The sequence below is a fragment of the Sciurus carolinensis genome, chromosome 12, assembly GCF_902686445.1.
Source record: "Sciurus carolinensis chromosome 12, mSciCar1.2, whole genome shotgun sequence".
In the NCBI taxonomy this organism is placed as follows: Eukaryota; Metazoa; Chordata; class Mammalia; order Rodentia; family Sciuridae; genus Sciurus; species Sciurus carolinensis.
Genome location: NC_062224.1, coordinates 55,889,143 through 55,913,311, shown reverse-complemented (window position 1 = coordinate 55,913,311; position 24,169 = coordinate 55,889,143). Strand labels below are relative to the sequence as shown.

Genomic DNA, 24,169 nt, shown 5'->3' with positions numbered 1-24,169 from the left:
TGGGGAGGATCCCCATTACCCCTAACAAAAGCCTAAATTAGCTGCCAAGGTCATCGTGTTATCTAGCTAGGCTGACTTCAGCTCATCTGCAGCTTTTCATTTTTAACCCCTTTTTAGCATCAGCAGCTCTGGCAACTTTTTAAGTTAGCTCATTGGGGCCTTACACAGCCAGACCTTCCAGCTGCCGCCCCCCACCCCCTCCGCTGTCTCAGTTTGTTGAGGAATGTGACATTTCCTGTCCCTCAGGCCAGGTAGAGCTATAGGCCGATTGCTTTTTGACAAAGGAAGCTAGTGGTGGGTGGGGTGAGGAGGTCAATACAGTGGGCTCATTTTATAGAATTATTCTTTTAATCCTCATATTCACACCACCCTCATCTATTTGTCCCCCTATATTACGTTGGGGTGTATGTGTATAATCAAGAAATCTCTCTTTAACTTTATAAATAGAAGTAGAATTGATCCTACATCCATTTAGGTAGTAGTAATAGTATAACCATGGATAGATAACAGTCTTTGCAGCGAGGGAAACCACACTGATCTCTTTAAGAAGTGTATTTCTGATTAAATTTTTTACTTTTAATGTGTAACAAAATATTTTGATCAATTAATTATATAGTAATAAATTATAACTCAATTTAATTATTTCTATATAAATTGAAAACTCTTATAAGAATTTTTTTTAAAGACTTAGAACCTTACTGTGCAGGAACTTTTAAAATTTCAACTTCAAAGTATAACTTTTCAGAATTCAATAGACAATTTAAAATCTCTCAGCCATACCAACATATTTCTTTGAGATAAAAATTTTAGGAAAAAAGTGGAATGGATATGTAAGTTTACATGAATGGTCATTGTTATATATATTTATATATAAACATATACACACATATACATAGGGATATATATGTATATGAAATCACTAATATATTTATGAATCATTAGATATATTTGGACATATTTATAAGAGTGAGGTAATAATTTTGTTTTAAAAAGCTGATATTTATATTACATAATACTTTAAACTTAATATTTAAAAAATATAGATGCTACCCTTTAAATATCTGAGCATGTACATTGCTTTTCAAAATTTGATTAGGGGAAAATGCTAGGAAAACAATTTGAAGATTCCTGCTGTAGACCACTGATAGCCAGGGGAGTTGTGATCAGCTTCTCACCTCTCAGTCGTGGCTCCATGCCTAGACCAAGGCACCCTTGCAAGAAAGAATTCAAGGAAGCTGACTTTGCCTTTGTACAAGTTGCTCTTCTAGCCAGAATGATTACCCAATCCTAACACCCAGTCTGTTATTTTTATGACCCATTTTAACTTTCATCTCTTAACGAAGTCACCTCACAACACAGTCACTGAGGTCTACTTTTTCTGATTTGTTCTAGCACCAGACACCTAACATATGATTATGTATTCTTTTACATTGTCCTCTAATGTTGTGTATGAGTTAGTCTTGGCTTTATTAAAACACAGTACTGTAGTCTACTCCAGGATAGGGACCATGTATCTCTAATTCCTTTTCAGATCGGCCTCCATTTTCTCAATTCAACCCGATTATTTATTCTACACTAACTGCCTGTCTTTAATTCTGGCTTCACTACTCAGCATAGTGATGGGCGCTACATGCATACCTGATTATTCTGCAACTTTACAGGGAGAATTGGAACATTGCTCCAACCCCAGTAAAATCATGGGAAAGGAGAAGTCATAGCAGGTGATGTAAAGGCAAAATTATAAATTTTGAAATCAGCACTGGGTTCCCAAAACTATCTCCACCACCTGTTGGTTCCTTAGCCCTTTTGAGTCACTGACCTCTTTTTCCAGAAGGAGGGATACCAACGTAGAAAGATTATCCTGGAGTCTGGTGTAAAATTGGTGCCCTGTTGCAGTGGTCATCTTTCCCTTTTCTTTCCATAGTACTAAGGGATACAGATGCACACATGGAATAAATGGGCTCCTAGGCTGACTAAAATGTGTGTGTATGGAAAGTTACTGTAAAACAGATCTTTCATTCTCAACCTCCCATGGTGTGTTCCGAAAACCAAATAGAATATAGCAAATAGTTTTAACTCAGAACCCAAATAAAGTGTTCATGAGGAGAGGGAAGCTGCTGCATATTTTGCAAGGAAGATGTAGTTGAAATAATTTCAAATGGGTAACCCTTGAAAACCAAAACAGTCTCCCATTGTCATTCATTTATACACGCAGGCCATCTGGAGGGCCTGAGAAATTCAAGGTCTGCTCTTCATAGGTTGGTATTAACCTGTCATTATTAGTCAATACAGGTATTTGTAACCAGGCACTGCACAGTTATGGACAAAAACTATACTAAGAGATTAAAAAATATTTTTGACCTAAACAATCAGAAGGAAAAATTCACTAACCTTTAGTACATCATCTCATCACAATGCTGAATATTTTCATATGCAGTTGTGGCAAACTGACAGTACCATTGCATCCCTCTGCCTGTCCTCTCCTGCCATGCCTTATGTTTTTTCCTATCTCTGTATTCTCTTTACTTCATTGCACTAATTTATTTATTTGTTTTTTAAATTATCTCTCCTACTCACTAGACTTCAAATTCCATGAGGCATTTATTTTCACTTACCTCTTTACATCTATTTTCTAGAATAATAATTGATATATGTAGATAAGCAATAGTTAATGACTAAATGAATGAAGGAATGAATATGTGAACATAATCGTAGGGCATACAAGCTTATTATATCAGCTTACTGCACTTACCCTAAGAATTCATTTATTCATCTTTAATATACGTTGAGATTTACTAATGTACAACAGTGCGATCATTTGCACTAAGATTTCTTGCCTGTGAAGGACTAAATCATATTCATTGTAAATTAACTTAAAGTTGAAGGCCAAACCATGTTTTCACATTTAAAGTCATTTATAAAAGTAAATGCCATTATATTTAATAAGAAAGTTTATAAACAAAAGAAATCAACAATACTTCATTAGAATTACATCACCAACTTTAGGTTTCTAGATTTCCTTCTAGGAATGTAATTAAAGAAAGGCTATCACTCTTTAGATAAAAATTAATAAAGTAAAAATATATTTCCAAAGGCAGAACATCTAATTTGATGCTTTCCTTGTCCTCATAATTACTTTTTATAATTTGAATTTTAGTCCATTATTTGCTATTATCACTACTTTCTATAAGTGTTTACTTACCCTGTATTCCAAAACCCAATCTTCTTCTATTCACTAAAGTATTTAGTAAACATTCTTTTATTTATTCAATGAATATTTGCTGTATACCATATATATCGAATTCTCAGAATAATATTGCTCTCTGTACCACCACATACAAAAACAAACAAATACACCTATCACGTATAAATGAATATTAACTGTTTTACCAATTTCTTTCTAGTCAAGGTCCTCTTCATTTCATACTTTTATAATAGCAGAGTCACAAAATCTTATAACCTTATAAAGTGAATGGATCTTAAATTTTATGAAAATAAAAACTAAGGCTGGAAGAGGTTGTATGATTTGTCAGAAGTTACAGAGCTACTTAGCAGGAGCTAGGACTTGCCCCAGGCCTCTTAATAACCTCATCCTCCAACATACTTTTACCTACTTCTAGAAGACCAGTCTTATTCTTAATTTAGAGCCATTTTTCTTCAACTTCTCTCCATCCTCTCCTTCAACAAATACCTATGTTGATGTGTTCTAGGGAGCTCCCAATTCATTTTCTTCCCTTTATCTGTTCATGTACCTTGTAGCTTTTATTGGTTAATGTAATCAATCTCTACTTGTTAGACAGGTTAGAAATTTCCAAGTTATTTTTTTTACTCCTCTCTCTCCTTCATTACACTTGTTTAATAAGCAGAAGGATTCTATTGATACTAATTGCTAAATGTCTCTGGAACCCAGATTTCACTTTTGTGGCCTTTAATGATACCCTAGTTGGGGCCCATATATCCTGCCTGGACTGCTGCATAGCCTTCAAGCTGGTTTCTATACTCCTGGGCTGTGTTTCAAGTTCTATATTACTGCTGGAATGAGTGTCCTTTCTGAAGCAAAAGAAGGAAGATAATTTAACTCTGTTATTTTCATGCTTAAATAGAACAAGAGAATAGGAGATTTAAAAATTGACTGTTTCCTATGGGAAAAGGTTTTTTAAAAATCTCATCTAACAACTATGAGCCTTTCTCAGAGTGGTTACATCTGCCTCTCTAAATTTCTCTATGTCCTCTGATTCTAGGGTATCCAAATATTCTCATCTTTAATGGACCCTTCTTACCCTTTTACACCTTCATTCTCTGGTACCCAATTCTTTATTCTTCCTGGAATGTGCTTCTCCTGCCTTGTACACAAATGTTTCCTTTTTTGTGCCTCCTGTATGTTGTTTCACATTGTAGAATTTGGCCATCTTTAAGCATTATAGTTGTTCACACATGTACATTCCCTTCAGACATCTGGAGCTCTGCCTCTTAGTCATCATTGGTGCAGTGACTGACAACACAGTAGGTGCTCAATAGGTGCTTGCTGCGCAAATAAATCACTCAGGAGCAACATAGAAATATACAAATGATATTGTTAAAGTGCATTTGTTGCAAAATAGAGGTTTAAATGAAGAACATGGGAACAAAGACTTTCCCCACCTTATCAGCAAGACTTGCAAGGTAACAGTTCCTATGCTGACATTCTAGTGGTGAGGTTAAGGCAGCCCTGTGCACCATCTCACCCTGAATAGCCATTCTGAAGTTCGTGGAACCCATTTTGACTTTAATAGCAGAGAGAAGGCAGAACTAAAGGAGAGCCTCTCCTGCCTCACTCTAGTTTCTCTTCGGCAGAAAATTTAATGCAATAGTGACCTCATTGGGAAAGGCCTGATTTTAGGACTTTTTTTTTTGTCCCACTACAATTCACATGCTATTTTCGATTCTACATTTTGTTTTAGAGGTAAATACACTTCTGATTGAATTTCCTGGGGAATTTGGGGCATTATTACCCTTGGATCTTTTAACTTCTAGAGCCCTCCATTGGTCTCATATACTCCATATGGTATTTCCAGTTAAGAATGTCAGTCCTCTTATGTCTGTTTTCCCCTGCAGCATGCTATACTTTTCTACTTTCTCTTCTTGCAGGCATTGTTTCCATTGCCACCCTAACTGTGCTGGCCTATGAACGTTATATTCGTGTGGTCCATGCCAGAGTGATCAATTTTTCCTGGGCCTGGAGGGCCATTACCTACATCTGGCTGTACTCATTGGCATGGGCAGGAGCACCTCTCCTGGGCTGGAACAGGTACATCCTAGACATCCATGGACTAGGCTGCACTGTGGACTGGAAATCCAAGGATGCCAACGATTCCTCCTTTGTGCTCTTCTTATTTCTTGGCTGCTTGGTGGTGCCTGTGGGTGTCATAGCCCACTGCTATGGCCATATTCTGTATTCCATTCGAATGGTGAGTTGAAGTCCACAAATGACTCTCCCCCAAAACATGTCCAGAGCAGAATATTTTGGGTGGAAAAAAATCAAACACTTCCTACATGATGGGTAGTTGCCCAAAATTGCAGTAACTCTAGGAGACATTCCATTTGGCAGAATTTTGCACTCTGAGTCACTCCATGAAAAGATAAATGAGGAATAACACTTTCTCTACATCAAAAGAAGGACAGAAAAGGGTTCTGGACAGACAAACTCAACAACAACACAGCCTTACATTGTGGAACACTCTTAGAATTTAGGAACTCTACAAAGGGAATTTCATGCTTCTCATGATTTTTTTTTTTTTTTTCAAAAAAAAAAATGTGATTTCCATGAAATCACTACAACAGAATGGTACTGGAAATCACATTAGAGCTATAAAGGACCAGACCTGATCACAAATAGGTTACAGTTGGGAGGCAGCAAGCACTTTTTGATCTGGGCATGCTCTGTGTCCCAGTCTCCAACTTCAGCCAGATATGGTTTCCTTACTACTCCATCCCACTCCACCTGCTCTCTTCTTTCACTAGAACACTCTAGTCTCTTGTTTACTCTTTCAAACACCTCTAACTTTTACCTTTTGTTTTAAACCGAACCTAGTTCCAGGCATCCCTGTAAACCCTCAAGTGCTACATTTCTACTTGCTTTATTTACACCCATTTCATTGGTGAAAAAAAAAAAAAAAATCCCTGGATCAATTCAATTGTTTCCTCCAAGCCTGTAGGCAAAATGTAAAGAGGAGCTGGAGGAAAGATCACTTAGACTCAGATCTCTCAGCCCTGTCTAGAATCTTTGTATCCCTACAGGGTTCACTATCTCATACCATGGCTATCAAAATCCTCAATTTTCATTTTAATATTTTCCCTATTGTTCCTCCTCATTAAATAATCATTAAATAATATTTTCCCTATTGTTCCTCCTCATTAAATAATCACTCTTCTTATCTATTAGAAGAAATAAAGCCTGAGAGGACTTCTCATCTCCCTGCCTCCCTTTATCTAGATGTCTACGTTCACACTATTTCTTAGATGTCTCTCTTCAGTTGTGGAGTGACAAAGGAAGTCCCCCAGGACCATGCTAATTCTAAATTCTGATTGTCCCCCCAAGTCCCTTCCATCCCATTCTCTTTCCCAGGGACCTCTCTCAAGTGTAATGATTTTATTTTTTAACTTTTCAATCTCTCCCCTCTTCCTGTTTCTTTCTCTTTTCCACTGCTTTCATGGTCGACAATAAAGCCTTTGAGTATGACTAGCAGGTCCTACATGACATCTCCCATCTACTGGTCCAGCCTTATTTCTTTACACGCCTTTCCTCTTGCCACCTCAGGCTCCAGCCAACTGTAGCATTTCTTATTCCCAGAACCTGACACTTGGTGTTTTCACCTCTGCTTTAGCACATCCTCTTTCTGTGTGATGTCGCTCCTCCTACGTGGCCAATTCCTCCTCTCCCTAGAAGGCTGTGCTCAGGGTTTCCTACTCTAACCCACCCTTGGGATTGGTTATCCAGCCTGTGTGCTCCCAGAGTCCTTCTCGCTTCCTTCCCTCATGTGAATCACCTGTTGAAGAGCAGAGGCTGAATCTCTGTAGCTGAAACTGTACCTGCCTATAAGAAGTGATCAGTCACTATTTTTGGAATGAATTACAGAGGGCATAGAGAGGGAAAGACAGGAGAAGTGGTAAAAATGTAAAGAAATTTGATTTTAGATTGTGATATTTCCTCAACAGAGAATTCAGTGAGTACACATAATTTGCCTCTATTCCCCAATTCAAAGAGGGGTGACTCATTAACAATAGTGGTGACATAGCTATTCATCCAGAATAGGACTTGTGTGAATTTTTTTTTTTTTTTAAGATCTTCAGGTGTCTAGGTCAATAAGCACAAGGCATTAGCCATTTATATTAGGAAGTTAACACTGCTAGAGGGAATTCTGGATAATTTTTCTTAAGTGGTTTATTTTTTAGGACAAATTTGTGCATGTGCTTTTGCTTTGTCCACAGTAATTTTGAAAAACACACACAAATGGTTGAATAAAAAGGGTGAGACATGAAGTAGAACTCTTAAATGGAAAAAAATTTGAATGACGAGTCAAGAAATAATGAGAATGTTGAAATTAAAAGTTCAAAAAGATTGAAAAATCATCATGGAAAGTTCACAAATACAAACCCAAATAATCTGAAACATTAGTTAGGACCGTCTCCTTATTTCTGGGGGAATACAGAACAACATTTGCTTAAATTAACTTCTTTAGCATGTACACAATTCTAAAATGATAAGTGAGCATTCTGCTTTGATAAATGGTGAGAGATTGACTTGCCCAGAAAACAGTACAGATAAAACCAATGGGACCTAGACAATGGGGGCTTGGAGAAAAGATAATTGAGATGTGATTATATACTAGCTAATTGAAAGTCCGAAGAGTCGAAAATGATGATTATAAATATCTTATAGAAACATTAAAGTGCATATAGTATGTTGGTCTCTATAATATTTCAAATATAACTAAATAATCTCAGAAACAACTGCACAATTTAGTTTCACATACATGTGATGAAACTGGAACTTAGTTTCTGTTAATTCTCATGAACTGTTTTAAACTTCTTTTCATCTTTATTTCTGGAGAGGGTAATTGACTTGTTCCATATCACACTGGGACAAAAGTGGTATGAATCCAGATTGTCTGATTTCAATCTAGAGCTTCTACCAGAACCCCACAACATTTCTATAAACTGGAAGGAGGGACACCTTCCCCCAAAAGAGTAGCATTCTGAAAAATAGAAAAATATCCTATCACATTCAGTAAAATAGTTTCTTTTGAAATAGAATTGTACATACAGATAGTAATAATACCAGAAATTTAATTCTATTTTAAAAAATCAAACATTTTAATTTTTGTGTTTCCCTCTATTCTTTGTCAATCTGAATATGTGAATTTAATGTGAAAATAGTTTAAGTAAAATTTAGATGATATCAATAATTTAAGGATATCAATTCAAATATATACTTTAACACAATGAGCACATTTAATAATTTCTTTCTGCAATTTTCCCTTAGCTTTTATGATAATGCTAGAACTAAAAGATTCATGTAAGAGTTTGTTGAAATATAATAAATTTCCCAGTTTAAAACTATCCAAGATGAAGTATCAATAGTATGCCAGATATTTTTCTTTTAAAATCAATGTATAAAGTATTTATATTTTGTAGCAAAATTAGTGTAACTTCTTACTGTGTTCAGAAAAACCACTTTTACTTAAGAATATATTTTGGTATGCAGAAATATGCTTTCCCTCCCCTTAATAGCCCATTTATGATAACAATAAGAGAAATGTCTACAGAATATCTTATGCAAGAAACTCAAAGAACTTTCTAACTTTACATGATTACTCCTCAATACTTTTAATGAGGACAAACTAGTAGAGCTGCTGATTTTAGAAGAATGAGGCACCCTGAGTTTTATCAAGTGTTGCCCTCTGCAAATAAGCCTCTGATGAAACCAACCATAAAGAAGTTCCTCACCAAATCCCACTCATTAGTTTATAGTTATTAGCAATGAATTGAAAAACACAGTAGTTCCCAGCAAGAACTATTTGGGGATTAAGACCAGCTGTAGGCTTAACTGTGCAGAACTCCTGACATGACATGGGTTTGTTGCCTGATTTGAGAATTTGCCAATTAATGCTCTGGATAGAAGACTTTCCTGATCAGGGAGAAATTGTTTCCATTTTATCATGACCCATGGTGTCTTTTTGACGATCTAGGCAGAATAATTTACTTCATTTCTTATTAAACAAATTAGAAAAGTATTAAAACCCATGAAAGGATGTAAGATACTATTTAGTTCAATCCTACTGTATTTGAAGAGACTGAGAGTCGGAGAGATGAGGGCTCTGCCCAGCTGCAGGGCTTGGTTCACAAGTCAACCTCCCAGGATCCCTTCCAGTCCTCCCCATTAAGGCAGGGCCAATAATGTTAATTGCATATATTATTAAAAACAGCAAAAGAAAATGATTCTTTCATTTCTCAACCCTTTCCTTTCTTTCTCCTTTCTGCAGCTTCGCTGTGTTGAAGATCTTCAGACAATCCAGGTGATCAAGATTTTAAAATACGAAAAGAAATTGGCCAAAATGTGCTTCGTGATGGTCTTCACCTTCCTGATCTGCTGGATGCCTTATATTGTGATCTGTTTCTTAGTGGCTAATGGTTATGGACAACGGGTCACTCCAACAGTATCTATTGTTTCTAATCTCTTTGCTAAATCTAGCTCTGTATACAATCCAGTTATTTATATCTGCATGATCAGAAAGGTAAGCTTTGTAATTGATTTCACCATAGGGGAGGGATTGGAAAATATAATACTTTTATAGAGGTAATTCAGAACCACTTCAATGATAAAAATCCAAATCAAGGATTCTATAAAAAAGTAAAGGATTTAGGAAGAAATGCTGAATATTGCCAAAGAAAATAATAATTCTAGTCTTATTCTTTACTTTATTTGTGGGTTATGAAATGAAGGACCACAACCTCAGTAGGCAAATTTTAAATGCATTCACTAACAATTATTTGTTGTACCCTTTCTTTCAATCAATGGGCTATGAGAGCTTCTAAACTTTCTTATGTGTATACCACATCTGAAAATATTGTGAAAAATGCATATTCTGATTCAGTATGTCTCAGTGCCCAATATTCTGCATTTATAACAAGCTCCCAAATGATCCTGATGTTTCTGTTTCCTGGGAGCTTGCTTTAAACAGAAAGTCTAAATGATACAATAAACAAAAACAGATAAGACAATGGTTCTTGTCCATGAGAAGCTTTCCATTTATATGAGAAAACATTTCTTTTTTTGGTACAGATACTCTGTGTAACCCTTATAATAATAGCACTGAGCCTGACTTACCAAACAAGTTTTGGGGAATAAATACTCAAGCACATAAATATTATAAAATATGAATATAAACTAAATGGAAGCTTGCTTATAATTGAGAGGTCAAAGAAGACAGGAATCAAGGTAGCTATTTATTACATTTGGTTGATGTATCTTGAGCTGGGAAAACCCATGTATCAAACTTTCATTTTATTCTAAACAATTCAATAAACTTTTATTTATATGTTTTGTGGTTCATGGTAGACTTACTAATGTAACAAACAACCCCAATATTTCAGTGGATTAGTACAGAAAGAGGGTTTATTGCTTGTCAGAGTTCACCATCTGATGTATTTTGATGGAGATGAGATCTGTTCTGTGCAGTCATTAAGGGATATTCATTCCCTTCCATTTTGTGATGTTCCCATGTTCAGAACTTGGTCACCAAGTTTCTTGTAGAAGAGGAAGAGCAGAGAGGAGTCCCTGAAAGGACTGAGATGTTGGTTCAGTGTTGTACACAGGACACTGAGAAGAATCATATGTGTCGGTTAACATTAACACTCCTAGCTGTAGTATATTTTCCCCAACTGATTAATAATTTTGATTTTAAAAAATTCTCTACCTAATTAACCCATTGTCCCAGATGTGGAACACATAAAAAACTTAAATTGAGCAATATGTTACCAATATAGTAACTTTGAAATAATATTTGAATATCTATTATGACTGCAGAATTGAAAACTTAGGACTTAACGGGTTAAAGGAACATTCATGAGTCCCTTAAGCTGTGAATTCTAAAAGGAAAGGTTGTGTCTTTGCTGTTTACAGCTGACTGAATGTTTGTGGACTGAATTCATGTTCAAAATCCCTTCAATAAACAGACAAAGCAAAATAAACAGACCACCCTCACAAAAGGTGCATGAACATTGAACCTATAAGGATTATAAGATACTAAAATAGTCCTATGTTGTCTAGTTGATAAGAATTATAATAAAAGACATAAAACTCCAGAATGACTTAGGTAGATCTGAGCCTTACCATGTAACTGTACCCTGCATCAGCTAACGAACAACAAAAACAATAGCAAAAAATAAAAATTTAAAAAATTTAAAAAAAACACAGTCCAAATTAAGCTCAACTAATTTTATTGAATGTTAACCTAGCTTAAGAGCCAAGTTTTTACTTAATAATCAACTTTCTTTTTTTCCTCTACCCAGTTTCGAAGATCCCTTTTGCAGCTCCTGTGTTCCCGCCTGCTGAGGTGCCAGCAACCTGCTAAAGACCTACCAGCAGTTGGAAATGAAATGCAGATCAGACCCATTGTGGTGTCACAGAAAGATGGGGAAAGGCCAAAGAAGAAAGTGACTTTTAACTCTTCTTCCATTGTTTTTATCATCACCAGTGACGAATCACTATCAGTTGATGACAGTAATAGAACCAATGGGTCCAAAGTTGATGTAATCCAAGTTCGTCCTTTATAGAAATGATAGATGGAGCCTTAGATGGAACAGCACATTTGGACTTACGAGGATTGCTCTGGAATTCCCATTTTATGTAATATCAACAGAATTTCTGTGACACAGCAGGAAATCTGAGTTACCCATGTTCTCTGTCCTCAACAAGCAAGACAAATTCTTTTAATCAATGGGTGCTTTACATAATGAAAAACCATTCGTGGCACAAGATGGGCATCAGGCACCATCATCTTCTAATGTGTTGGAAATTTTCATTTCAAATGTATTTTTGAATAACTGTTTGCCAAAGGACATAATACATTTTTTCTCAAAACTATTTCATTGTAAAAGTAAATTTGTCTCGTGCATATGTATGAAATAGCTAGACCTTCTTGAATTCTCAGTAGTGTTGGGTCCTATTGAGTCATGTTGTATGACCAAATTAAATTTATCAAAGGAATAATTCTAGGATGAAAATCAATCCAAAACAAAAGACTGCTATTACATATGTAGTATGATAAAGAAAAGCTTCATACTAACATGCTGCTGAGCAAGTTCCAGAAGATACTACTAAGAAGCATCACAGCAAAGAGAATAAGATGACTTCAAGGTAATCATAGTGTGTGGTTAATTACGCAATATTAGAAAACATACATGGTGAAGATGATGTAGATAACAAAGCAGTATCTCCTCTATTTCATTTCAAGTGCGAGGGCAGGGTTATCATTTCCTTTTAATACTTCCCCACAATTTTGCCAAGGGATCTGGATTCAGAAAAGGAATTCCAAATAAGTAAACTAACTTACAGTTGAATAGGGATGAAAATAAGTGTTTAAGTGTTGTTTAAGTGCCCATCAGTCCGCTGGATAACTGATGGTCAGTGTTAGTGAAGAGGCCATTTTTCTATGGGCCATTGTTTAGACTTTTAGGACACCGGAATATGTTACCTGTGGGTAGCATATGTCCCATTTTGCATAAAGATTACTTTGACCTGAAGACAGTTGAGAAGTGATATAAGGAAAGCTCTCCCAGTGACTTCAGAAGCTGAGGCAGGAGGATTACGAGTTCAAAGCCAGTCTCAGTAACTTAGCGAAACCCTAAGTAACTTAATGAGACCCTGTCTCAAAATAAAAAGGGCAGGGATGTGACTCAGTGGTTAGGTACCCCTATATAAATCCCTGTAAAGGAAGGGAGGAAGGAAGGATGGAAGGAAGGAAGGAAGGAAGGAAGGAAGGAAGGAAGGAAGGAAGGAAGGAAGGAAGGAAGGAAGGAAGAAGGAAGGAAGAAAGAAAAGCTCTCTGGTCTCCTATTTGCCTAAACTCGGGATATACATTTACAAAGGCATCCTTCTCTCCTCTATGAGGAAGGACAAGGTCCATCACCAGAAACAACTTAGACACTTACCAGCCTGAAGACAGCACCAGAAGAATTTACATAACAAACTCCCATTTATTAACTTTTATACATTTACTGCCCCTAGAGACTCAAAGTCCTTTTCTTTTGTCTTGTCACTTCTCTAGCAGTTTGCTGTTGTTTGTTGAAGATGCTATAGAAGCCAGGGAGTTCTAAGCCAACTCTTTGAGATGTACTTATTCTTTGGGCATCTCCCATGTATATATGAGATATATGTTAATAAACTTCTGTTTGTGTTTGTTTTTCTCTTGTTAATCTGTCTTTTGTTGTAGGGGCCCCAGACAATGGACCTAAGATAGGTAAAAGAAAAATGTATTACTTTCTTCCCCTACACACTAAACATGGATTATTAGTGTGTCAAAGACTTGAGGATGTCTTGACAATATAGAAAATAAATGCAGAATTATTTTATTTTATTGCTTATTTTTTTATTTCCTAGATGACTCTCCTTTTAGTGTTACATCTTTATAATTAATCATATCTGAAGGACTTCTAAATGGCTCAGTTGGCTTATTTGAAGAAGGAAAAACCAAAGAAAACATCTCAATAAATGCGTTTTTAAAAAATCAAATTCATTGCTGGTTCTGTTGTAGTATGTAGTTCAAGAACAAGTTACTAAACTGTTTCTGAGGGTCTGAAATGGAATAAAATATGGGTACATATTTCTATAAAAACTGTCTTCCCTTGTTTACTTTCTACTCTCTTATATAAACATATTTAATTTATGATTAAAATCCTTTCTTATCCTTCACTTATGATGGCATTAATGGCCTTTTCTTATCTTCAGAAGGTCATACTGGCATTTGAAAACCATGAACTAAAATAGATTCATTCTATAACTCTTTGGAACTTCCCTGGATCCTTCATTTACACTTTCAGTTTTATCAAGTAAATTTGAGCCCAGCAGTTCTACAAGCTCCATTCAGGCGATGAAAAGCTCAGTTAACATGTTAGGCAAGCTGTTATGTTTTTAGTTTCAGGTGTTGTCAATCTTATTGTGAGTCTATTATGTCCTTTAAAGAAAAAAAAAAGACAATAAAAAACAAGATAAGTGCCTTCCCAGAGGCCTCCAGGGCCTTACTTTTTGAGAAGTGAGAGAGATCTTAGTCACTGCATTTTAAAATTTAGAATGACCCAACCTAAGCATGTAAAATGTGATAGGGAAGCTACCTGTTGAAACTTTAAGAAAGTGATATTTCCCCTACTCCTGAGTAAGTGCAACACAGAGATTCAACATTAAGTTTAATTATATGCTGACAACAATCTTCCAATAGTGAATTAAATATGGCAATGGAGATATATTTTTGATCTTTAATTTTGGTCACAAAGAAATCAAACATTTGCTACCTTTGGACCTTTATATTACTGGCTAATGAAATAGGGAATTCGTTCTAGGGACTCCATAGAGTTTGCAGGTTAACCTGCACCAAATTTTAAAAGTAAGCAGTTCCTGTTTCATGGTCTTCTCAGGTAGTCCAGAGGGCCCAGTGGCATGTAGCGCAAGAGTAGGTAGGAACTACCGATGGTGATTAGCGATGCAAAGATGAAGAGTCCTCTGTTTATCACCTGTAAGGACAGCAAGAACTCTTACTTCATTTATCCAGAAATTAAAATCATGAAATAGATTCTATTCACACACCCCATAGGAGTACATTTTCCTTTTTGTTCTTTAACCTGAAGAAGCAATTAAATTGGATGACCTGATTTCTATCTCTGCACTTACTGTCCTGCATTCTAAGTCTGCTGCTACTTCTTTCTCCCTTTTATACTTCTATCTTTTTGAGGTCAGGGATCCTATTTATTGTTGTACCGCCAAATCTTGATTTCTTCCAACCCATTCTCCCTACAGCAAAGTGACCTTTCTAAAATTCAAACCTATGAGCCTTCTTTGGTGCTTGGGTTTCTCCCAAGCTTACCTCTCCAGCTTCCCCAGTGGTCATTCTCACACCTATGTGCTGCCTTCCAGCTCCACTTAAATACTTGATATTCCCAACTCTGTGTTGCTCATGTTTCTTCATCCTTCTCCTCTTTGACCCACTTGTTCTCCCCAGGGGCAGTATAGCCCTCTCCACTGCAGTTGCCTATCTCCCTTGCTAATCTTATTACCATGTCCAGCTCCATGTCTATGCATTCAGTAAAATGATGAACTTTTATAATTTCATCCATGCAAAAAACAGATCATTAGGAATTTGAATTCCATTTAATGGTATCTCTGAGTAAACTTCCCAAAACCAATGTGTCACAGCATTGCATTAAAACTGGATGGAGTTTTATAAGTGCTTTGGATTTGTCCAATTGTACAAGTTAAACCCATAAGAATATTGCAGGATGAAAAGGTCGAGAGTAAATCACATTGCCGAAATATAGAGAAAAGTCAAAAAATACTGGTCTTAGTGTTTTTTCCCCAAATTCCTTCCCTTTAAAAGCTCTCTAGTGCTTTTTCTTTGTAAGGTTGTTCAGTAGGCACTTGCCCTCTGTATTTTCAGGACAGTTTTTATTTGGAAGGCAAATAGTTGGTACCTGTTCCATCATTTCTGTATCTTCCTGAAATCAAGATAACCGTAACACTGTGACACTTCAACACATCAGTTTTTGTTTTTTTTTTAAGTAGTGAAATTTGTTCCCACCTTTTTTTGCCAATGCCAGCGCAGCATTGCCTCATGGTATCTTATCCTGGAGAAGGCGACCTGTAGAGAAGTTTTAAAAGTATTCTTGTGTATTCTTTAATAGCCCAACAAAGGTTTAAAATGAGGGAAAGTCTTAAATCCAGATCTTACCATGGTATAGAGAGGGATAAAGGTAGAAGGCATAATCGTATGAAGAAACCTTTCTATGTTCTTTTGAAAAATGAACCACCTGGAGTTGACATGAGCCCGCATCTGCAATAAGAGTCTTTTTTAAAAAATACCTTGAACAAAATGTCTTTCTGTATTACATTTATTATTACTCTTCATTCCCACTTACCACAAGGCTGGACACAGGTAGTCAATTCCCATTTTCATAGTGGTCATTCCCAATCTCTTAAGAAATTTCAGTAGTAAAAGACATTATCTTGAAAATGTACAGTGATCACACGAAACCTATTAAGGAAGTCTGTTTATGTCAGGGGTCACTATAAGAACTCTACTTCAGCAAAGAACTTGGGTAAATCATTCAGACCTATGAATAATCTGTGAACTCAGAGATTGAACAATTTCTGTTGCTTCCTGGTTGATTTGTAATATTGTTTATGGCAACAAGGGATTGTTTCAAGCTGTGTCTGTCTCAATCTCTTATTCCTTATACCCGACAAATACTGTGTTGTTGTTGTCATCTGTTTTTAAAGACTCAGGCAAGATACATCAACAAAGTATTTGAGTATCTCCTCGAACTTCCTTCACCACATATGCAATTATGCTCAAGTTGAAGTACCTTTATTTCTTTTTGACCTCAGGAGAGGTGGAAAACAGTAATACTCTTCCTTCAATTTGTAAACTTTTTCTTTCCATTATTTGAAAACTATAACCACAATCACTTGTCATGAACTTTTCATGTTGATAGGGAACAGAGAGATATGAACAGTGAGAACATGAGGTTAAAGGAATAATTCTATAAAAGGGCTCACTGTGCTGACCCCCACAGGATTTCACTTTTTAAAAAACAATTTACCTGCAGCCATGCCTAGCCTAAATCCACAAGATACGTTACATTCCTCAGCAAACTGCCTGAGAAAGGCAAACTTCAGGAGAAAGGCAGGCCCCCAAGTGCCAACGAGAACACATTACCCTGAAGGAGGGTTTTTGTGAACCTTATGTAGACCAGATCCCAGAACTCAGAGCCATAAGGATAATTCTCCCTATCCATAAAATCTGTAAGAACAAGTTTCAATTAGAACCAGTCAGCCTGGGCCAGAGTGACGTAGAGTTGACAGGGCAGTGGGGATGTGAAAGTCTGATGTCATCCTGTTGTCAGTCAAAAGTCATGAGGAGGACCTGGGTACAACTCTCTGGAAATTTCTCTGGAACCCCAATAAAGCTGGAGGGCAGGAGAGACATGCCATCCCTTATCTCTCTAAGAGGACCTTCTCTCTCCCTTGTTAATGTCCTTTCCTATTCCTTTTAAATAAATTCATGCCTATTACTCTGAGTGACATGTCTCAAATCTTTCCGATTTGACTGGAAGAATCAGGGTTTGAAGGTGGGTGGGGAATGCTTTCATGTGGCCTCATTTTCCTAGAAGGCCCCAGCCCTGTGACAATGCAACTGATTTAAAATGGAGTTAATGTGTTTTTTCAAAGAACTATCCTGGCCAGGAATTTCTTTGGTATTATTATACATTTTATCCAGTGCGTAGGCTCCAAAGTATATGCAGTGCTACTCTAAATATACAGTTTATAATGTTAAGGATGGAAAGGTCAGCTAACATTTATTAGACTCTATAATTAGTACATCTGCACATTATATTTTCATTAAAGTAGCATATTATTAACTCTACTGTCTAATATTTGAGATGGTGAATTATTAGAGATTTTGTTGTTTCTGTTACCTCCTTAATGTCACTGAAGTGCAGATGGAAAAGCTACATAGTCACAATTGACCCATATGTAAGGAATGCTGTGTGTGTTCTTGTCTGTACCTATCCTTAGGCATCATGCATGAGATGGGGCTGGAACACAGAAAAATAAAATCATGCTAGTCTATCAGTGAACCATCTTATGAATTGGAGCCAAATCTTACCTCTATGTAATTGTACATAGACAGGTCTGAAATTGCATGGTCATCTGGAATTCTAAACCTTGAGAATTCAGGAAGGCATGTACCTAGAAACCAAGTTAAATAATATATGTTTTCAAAACAGTCTATAAAAACATGCTAGACTTTATCTAGGCCAAATTAAATAGTATATTTACTATCAACATTCTAAATTTTTAAAACTATGGATAGCCATTCTGTATGACTACTGAGAAATGTCTACAGATTATTTCTTGTTGAGATTAAATAAAGGTAATACATATTATACTTCTTTATTGGTAAAGTCATTATTTTTCTTATTTCACAAATGGAAAATGGTTCATGAAAATGGCTATAAATGACCCTCAGCACCGCTTAGAACTTGCCACTCTCTTCTTTGTGTTCCTTTGGTTCTTGTGCATGCTTGTTTCACTGTACCTAAGGCACCTTATTACTTTAAACACCAGCTCCCCCATTTTTCTGTGAGTTCCTAGAGGACAGCTCTATGTTTTCACATATAAAATCTTAACCTGGTATACAAGAAATATTGAAATATTTGACAAGTGATTGACTGAGATTACTTTCACACAGCCAAACAACTCTAGTTGTTAGAGGTGCCACTTCCAAAGTCAGGGGGTCTGGGCTCAAGTCCCAGTTCACCATTTCCTAATGACATGATTTTGAGAAAGTTAGTTCACTTTAATTTCAGTTGTAAAATGGTACTGATGTTCCATGTATTCTGTGAGGACCAAACAAGGGAAAGTTTTTAAAAACAACAAGTAAATTTCAATAATGTTAATTATGATTATTACTCATGATTATTATAGCTTTTCCTTTGTTCTTTAGTATCCCGCCAGTAATAACAGTGTGTTCTGATATGTGAATTCTCCATCCACCTTCATTATTGCATGCAAAACGAGAGCTAAGGGATGGAAACCAAATGCCTCTGGTTCCTGAGCATCTGGGAGAGTTGACTTGGAGAGAAAAATGAAAAAGGAGGAAGAAGGGAAGGAGAAGAAGATTTCTCTGGCATCTTATAATTCCTTTAGATTCAAGCACCAGAGTTTGATGACTTCCTATAACACTATGACAAGTATTTACTATAAACTTACTTTGTACCAGGCTTTCTCTCTCTTTTCTTTTTAATGCCTTACATAAATTATTTAACTTATTTTTTACAACTCTCTCATATAATAATCCCTACTTTTAGATGAAAAATAATGAAGGTTTTAGAAAGATTAAGTGACTTGGTCAAGATCACACAGCTAAGGTAAGTTAATATTCAAATCTGGGTATACACTTCAAAGTTAGTTTTCTATTCTACCTTTAACATGAAACATTTAAATTCAGAGGTAGCTTTTAAGAACATGTGATGCTGGGAAGCAGGAAAAGGTTGTACAGTTCTTGGGCTATTGTTTCCAATTCCTTTTATACATCACATGTATACATTTAATTTCATAATTTCACATAGAAAGTTATAATCTCAATATTTGTAAAACTAATACATTGAATCAATTTTTAATCAAAAGACAAATGAAATTATCAACAGCATCCTTTTTTTCTTTTTGGTGCCTAGATCAACCTTGTTTGGACCTTGATTTTTACAACTACAAAAGAATTGAGACATTCAGGAAAATATGAAGATAGACTAGATATGTGTTGAAATTAGGAATTATTTGATTTTTTTTTTTTTTTTTTTTTTTTTTTTTGTACTGAAGATTGAACCCAAGAGCTCACTGAGTTGCTCAGGGCGTCACTAAGTTGCTGAATCTGGCTTTGAATTCTGATCCTCCTGCCTCAGCCTCCTAAGAGGCTGGGATTACAGGTATGGGCCACCGCACCAGGCTAAGAATTTTTTGATTTTTTAATGGCACTTTTTTTTAATATTTTCATGTAAAATCTCATTTTTAAAAAATATAAGTACCAAAAATAAAAACAACAACAACAAACCCACCATGAGGGAAAAATCAATACAACAGTAGCAAAAATCTATGCCTATAGAACCGACTTGACTCCTGGTCTTGGCATGGCCTGGTGTATATGTAAGTCCCATAGTATCGTATAATAACAACCTAGCAGAGTTGCTGATGTCCCAGGGAGGGACACTGCCTAGTATCAGGATCAGCATTAGAGATGCCTGATTTGCTGCAACCTTTGATAGGGGTAAAAAAAGCAAGAAAGCTCTGGAGTGTTTCTGAGGGTGCTCTGTAAAGGATACAGGCAGGGGGTGTCACCTAGGTTGAAAAGGGAGAGAAAGGAGCATGTCTCCACCTGGTTTTGGTACTCTGACCTTTCTTCTTTACACGGTTTCATTATGTAGAGCTTGGTTTGGTTTAGATTGTAAGTGTCCCTCAAAAGTTCATGTGGAAAAACCTTGCCCCCCCCCCAGGAGGGTGCTATTGGGAGGTGGTGGAACCTTAAGAGGTGGGGCTAGTGGGGGATCTTTGTGTCATTAGGTGCATGCCCAAGAAAGGGATTGTGGGGACTCCAGTCTCTTCTATCTCTTATTTGTCCTCCAGCCATGAAGTGAGCAGTTTTGCTCCACCATGTGCTCCTGCCATGATGTACTGCCTGACCACAGATCCTAAGTAACAGGGCCAACTGCTTGTAAATTGAAACCTCCAAAAATATGAGCCAAAATAAACCTTTTCTCTTTATAAGTTGGTTATCTCAGGTATTTTTTATACTAATGGAACACTGACTAAGACAGAACTTAAAAGAACCAGTTTCCCTCTCTGGGTACTCATTGTCTGAGATGGCAGAGATTGCTGACTGAAAAGTTTATAATCCTGAACAAGGAATCATCATGGGTTAGTGATCACTGAGGATCAAATATAGGCTTACAATTATTCGGTACAGCTAGTCCATGCCCATTTGAGAAATTTTACTTACTAATATCATCATTGAATTTACCCATTAACTCATCAAAGACCAAGCAGTCCTCAAAGCCCTGAAACAATAAAAGAAGAGAAAAAAATAAATGAAATGATTTTTTTTTAAAAAAACTGCTCAATTTCAAACAGAATGTACATAAACCACTTATCTTCAACCAGTATATAGCACTTCAGTTGTCATGTGGCACTGAATTATGATGATAAAAGACCATCAACTACTTGTTTGATGGTGCTGTTCCTGCCTGATTCATATTTATGTGTTTATAGAGATATAGAGTATGATCAAATATTTAAATTATACTACTTTAATGTCAATGGGTTCCAGCACTTCTTTGATAAGAAGAAATAACCAAATTATTCTATCATGAGTTTTAGAATTTAATATTTAAACCATTCAGTTCTTTATGATTCACATTTAGAACAATTTAATGATAGGATAAAATTAATTTAGTTCCTATAACTCACGATTAAATTTCCTAAATGAAAATTGATAAGGTGCTATGCTAAAATGTAGTGAGGACTAAGAAAAATCAAAAACTGTTTCCTGTTTTCCAGGAATTAAACTATAAAGTTTTTTTGTTTTGTTTTGTTTTTGTTTTTGTTTTTGTTTTTGTTTTTATTTTGGTATATGGGACTGGGGATTGAATCCATGGGTACTACACAGAGCTACATCCTCAACCATTTTTATTTATTTATTTATTTTTATTTTGAGGCAGGGTGTCACTCAGTTGTTCAGGCTGAACTTAACCTCAAACAGGAAAATTCTCCTGCCTCATTCTCCTGAGTTGTTAGGATTACAGGTTTGTGCCATTATGGCTGGCTCAAACTATAATTTTAGAGACACTATAAAAACATTTTAAAATATTATTTATATCAATTATAGAGATTACATCTGAAGTAAGTAAATTTATTTGTCAATCAAAACAGAAGTTCTTAATGCTATAGGAATTTAGAAATGAGAGATACCATATGAGGCTCACATAATAGTTTTAATTTTTTATTTCAAATAATTCATTTACTCTCCACAAAATTCTGAGGTAGATCTTATTAAAATTTCAATTTTATAAATGAGAATGTAAAGATAAAGTAAGTAAGTTGTGCAAGAATACACTGGGTAATAAACCTTGGAGTTAAGATTTGAACCCAGTCTTTCTAATACCTGGACACTTAATCCTGTGTGATACAGTTGTTGTCTTCTTAAGTTTCAATAATACAAAATGTTTACTACTGCTCTGTGGAAAATGCAGTGGATTAGATTCACAAACTATTTTTTAATTTAGAATATATTCTAATCACCAAACAAAACATGACTAATGATTATTAAACTATTAGCATTCATGTGCATGCACACTTACACACAGAAAGTTAGTTAGGATTTCATAAATCTAGAATTCAATATTTAAGCACTATTTTTTTCTGAAATTTTTTTCTGGCCAGAATATTAAAATTCCCATAATGACAGTCATATTCAACATTTAATCCACTTCATAGTTTTAGTGAACCCTGTCAAGCATGTTTCCCTTTCCCTTTCCTTTAGAAAGAAAAAGTAGAGACGAAAGAGATAATTTGTAATTTTTTTTGTTTTTGAGGCTAACATCATATACTTATGTGTAATCTCTAGACAAACTTTACTTTAAAAATTAAGGCTTGAATTGCTGAGAACCAAGTTTCAAATGTCAAGTTGTTTATATATTTTCAACTGAACAGAATACTATATTATGATTTATGCTTTTTTCTACATTGGATTACTGGATCAAATAATCCAAATCCTGACTAGAGTTGGCAATTGATCTAGTTAAGCAATTGGTATTATTGTTTAATTGACTGTGTTCCTGGTTATCTTATGGGGATAGTCTTAGATTTATCTCTTATTTAAGACTTAATGAGGTCAAGACTAACCTGGAAATATTTCTGGAACTTACCTAGGGGAAAACAAAACAAAACAAAAACTCACCGCATTCATTCCTTGCCCAAAAAATGGGACTATGGCATGAGCTGCATCTCCCATCAGCACACAGTGTGATTTAAAGTGAAAAGAAGAGCACTTTATAGATATCATGGGCTGGGCAGGCAACAGAAAGAAATCTTGCACCAGGGCTTTCCTTCAGAGAATAAAAAGACATTAAGTTAGTACTAAATTCTGCTGGATTCTTTCAAACTTGTTGGCTTTATTAATATAGGATTTTACTGAAAAACATACAAGAATACCAGGATAAAAATAGGAAAGGGAGAACTGAAGTTTCTACCAGTCCTAAAATACCATTATTCTAATTAATTTATTGGTTTGCAACAATGTTAATCATATCCCAAAAGAACAAGTTTGGCCACATTTGAACAATTTAAAATATTTTTGTGTCATACGTTGTCGGGGTTTCTGAGACCCCCAGCCTTAGGCATGGTCAAGATGGCGCCTGACGCTGAGCCAAAAGCGGCCAGCTATACAGTAAACAACCAGCGAATTCCAATGATTGGCTAGTTAACGATGAGACTAGAGCATGCCCCCCTCGTGTACCCATCCTATGCTTGCAGCTGTCCGCGTTTATCTCGTGTACTCTCCCCTGATTGGTTGAAGGGTATATAAGCCTGGTGGGTGGGAGAGTAGGGGGCAGAAGCTGAGGAAGAGGCAGAAGCGACGGGGGCTGAAGAAGAGGAAGAAGAGGAAGAAGAGGAAGAAGAGGAAGAAGCGGAAGAAGCGGCAGAAGCGGCAGAAGCGGCGAAGGCGGAGGTTGAAGCCAAGCTGGAAGCTGGGAGTACGCGGAAGCTGGAAGAAGCTGGGAGAAGGGAAGCTGGGAGTGCGCGGAAGCTAGGAATAAGAGAAGCGTAGGAGAGGAACTGTGCACAATAAACTTCCAAAGCTTCAGACATTTGTTGTGTCTCTCTCTGCGGCCAGAGGGGGCGCGATAATACGTGATGTCATGAAAACATTATCACACACAGGAGTCATAGAATTTTTGAATATGTTGGTACATTTTAACCTTCTATAGGAAATATTGAACGAATGCTATTGTGCATTTGATTAGACTACAACAAACCAAAATTAAAATTAATATGAATCCTTATGTATTTGGAAATGAACAATAGCAACCAAAATTGTATTTAGGGGACTGGAATACGTTAATCAAAGGTACAGTATTTCAGCATTTAGTTAGAAGGAAAATTTCAAGAGATGCATTGTATAACATGATGACTAAGAAAGAAAACAACAACAACAAAAACACCCTATAAGGGTTTTGTGAAAACTATAAATAAAGAGTACATACTCTCAAGTATCTTAAATCTGACTAGAAAGGCAAGAAATAGCCATGGAACAATTTTAAAAGTAATAAGGGCTAAATGTGGTGTGCACACATTCCATGTTTGAGAAGA

The 24,169-nt window shown here is 36.0% G+C and overlaps 2 protein-coding genes across 3 annotated transcripts in view; one reads left to right on the top strand and one right to left on the bottom strand.

Annotated features, from left to right (window-relative positions):
- Window positions 1-13,823, top strand: part of Opn3 (opsin 3) — a 45,173-nt gene extending 31,350 nt beyond the window's left edge. The window contains exons 2-4 of one of the 2 annotated variants that reach the window (XM_047520628.1): window positions 5,128-5,447; window positions 9,522-9,554; window positions 11,551-13,823. In XM_047520628.1, the coding sequence (XP_047376584.1) occupies window positions 5,128-5,447; window positions 9,522-9,554; window positions 11,551-11,814 (617 nt within the window). In that variant the 3' untranslated portion in view covers window positions 11,815-13,823. Of the gene's footprint in view, window positions 1-5,127; window positions 5,448-9,521; window positions 9,774-11,550 lie in introns of both variants that reach the window. The other variant, XM_047520627.1, reaches the window with a different exon arrangement.
- The window catches only part of Kmo (kynurenine 3-monooxygenase), a 51,318-nt gene continuing 40,218 nt past the window's right edge, over window positions 13,070-24,169 (bottom strand). Inside the window, exons 10-15 of the mRNA XM_047520626.1 lie at window positions 22,758-22,905; window positions 20,802-20,859; window positions 17,916-17,998; window positions 15,978-16,079; window positions 15,828-15,887; window positions 13,070-14,766 (exon numbers count right to left, since the gene is read on the bottom strand). Of these exons, the coding sequence (XP_047376582.1) occupies window positions 14,656-14,766; window positions 15,828-15,887; window positions 15,978-16,079; window positions 17,916-17,998; window positions 20,802-20,859; window positions 22,758-22,905 (562 nt within the window). The 3' untranslated portion in view covers window positions 13,070-14,655. The remainder of the gene's footprint in view (window positions 14,767-15,827; window positions 15,888-15,977; window positions 16,080-17,915; window positions 17,999-20,801; window positions 20,860-22,757; window positions 22,906-24,169) is intronic.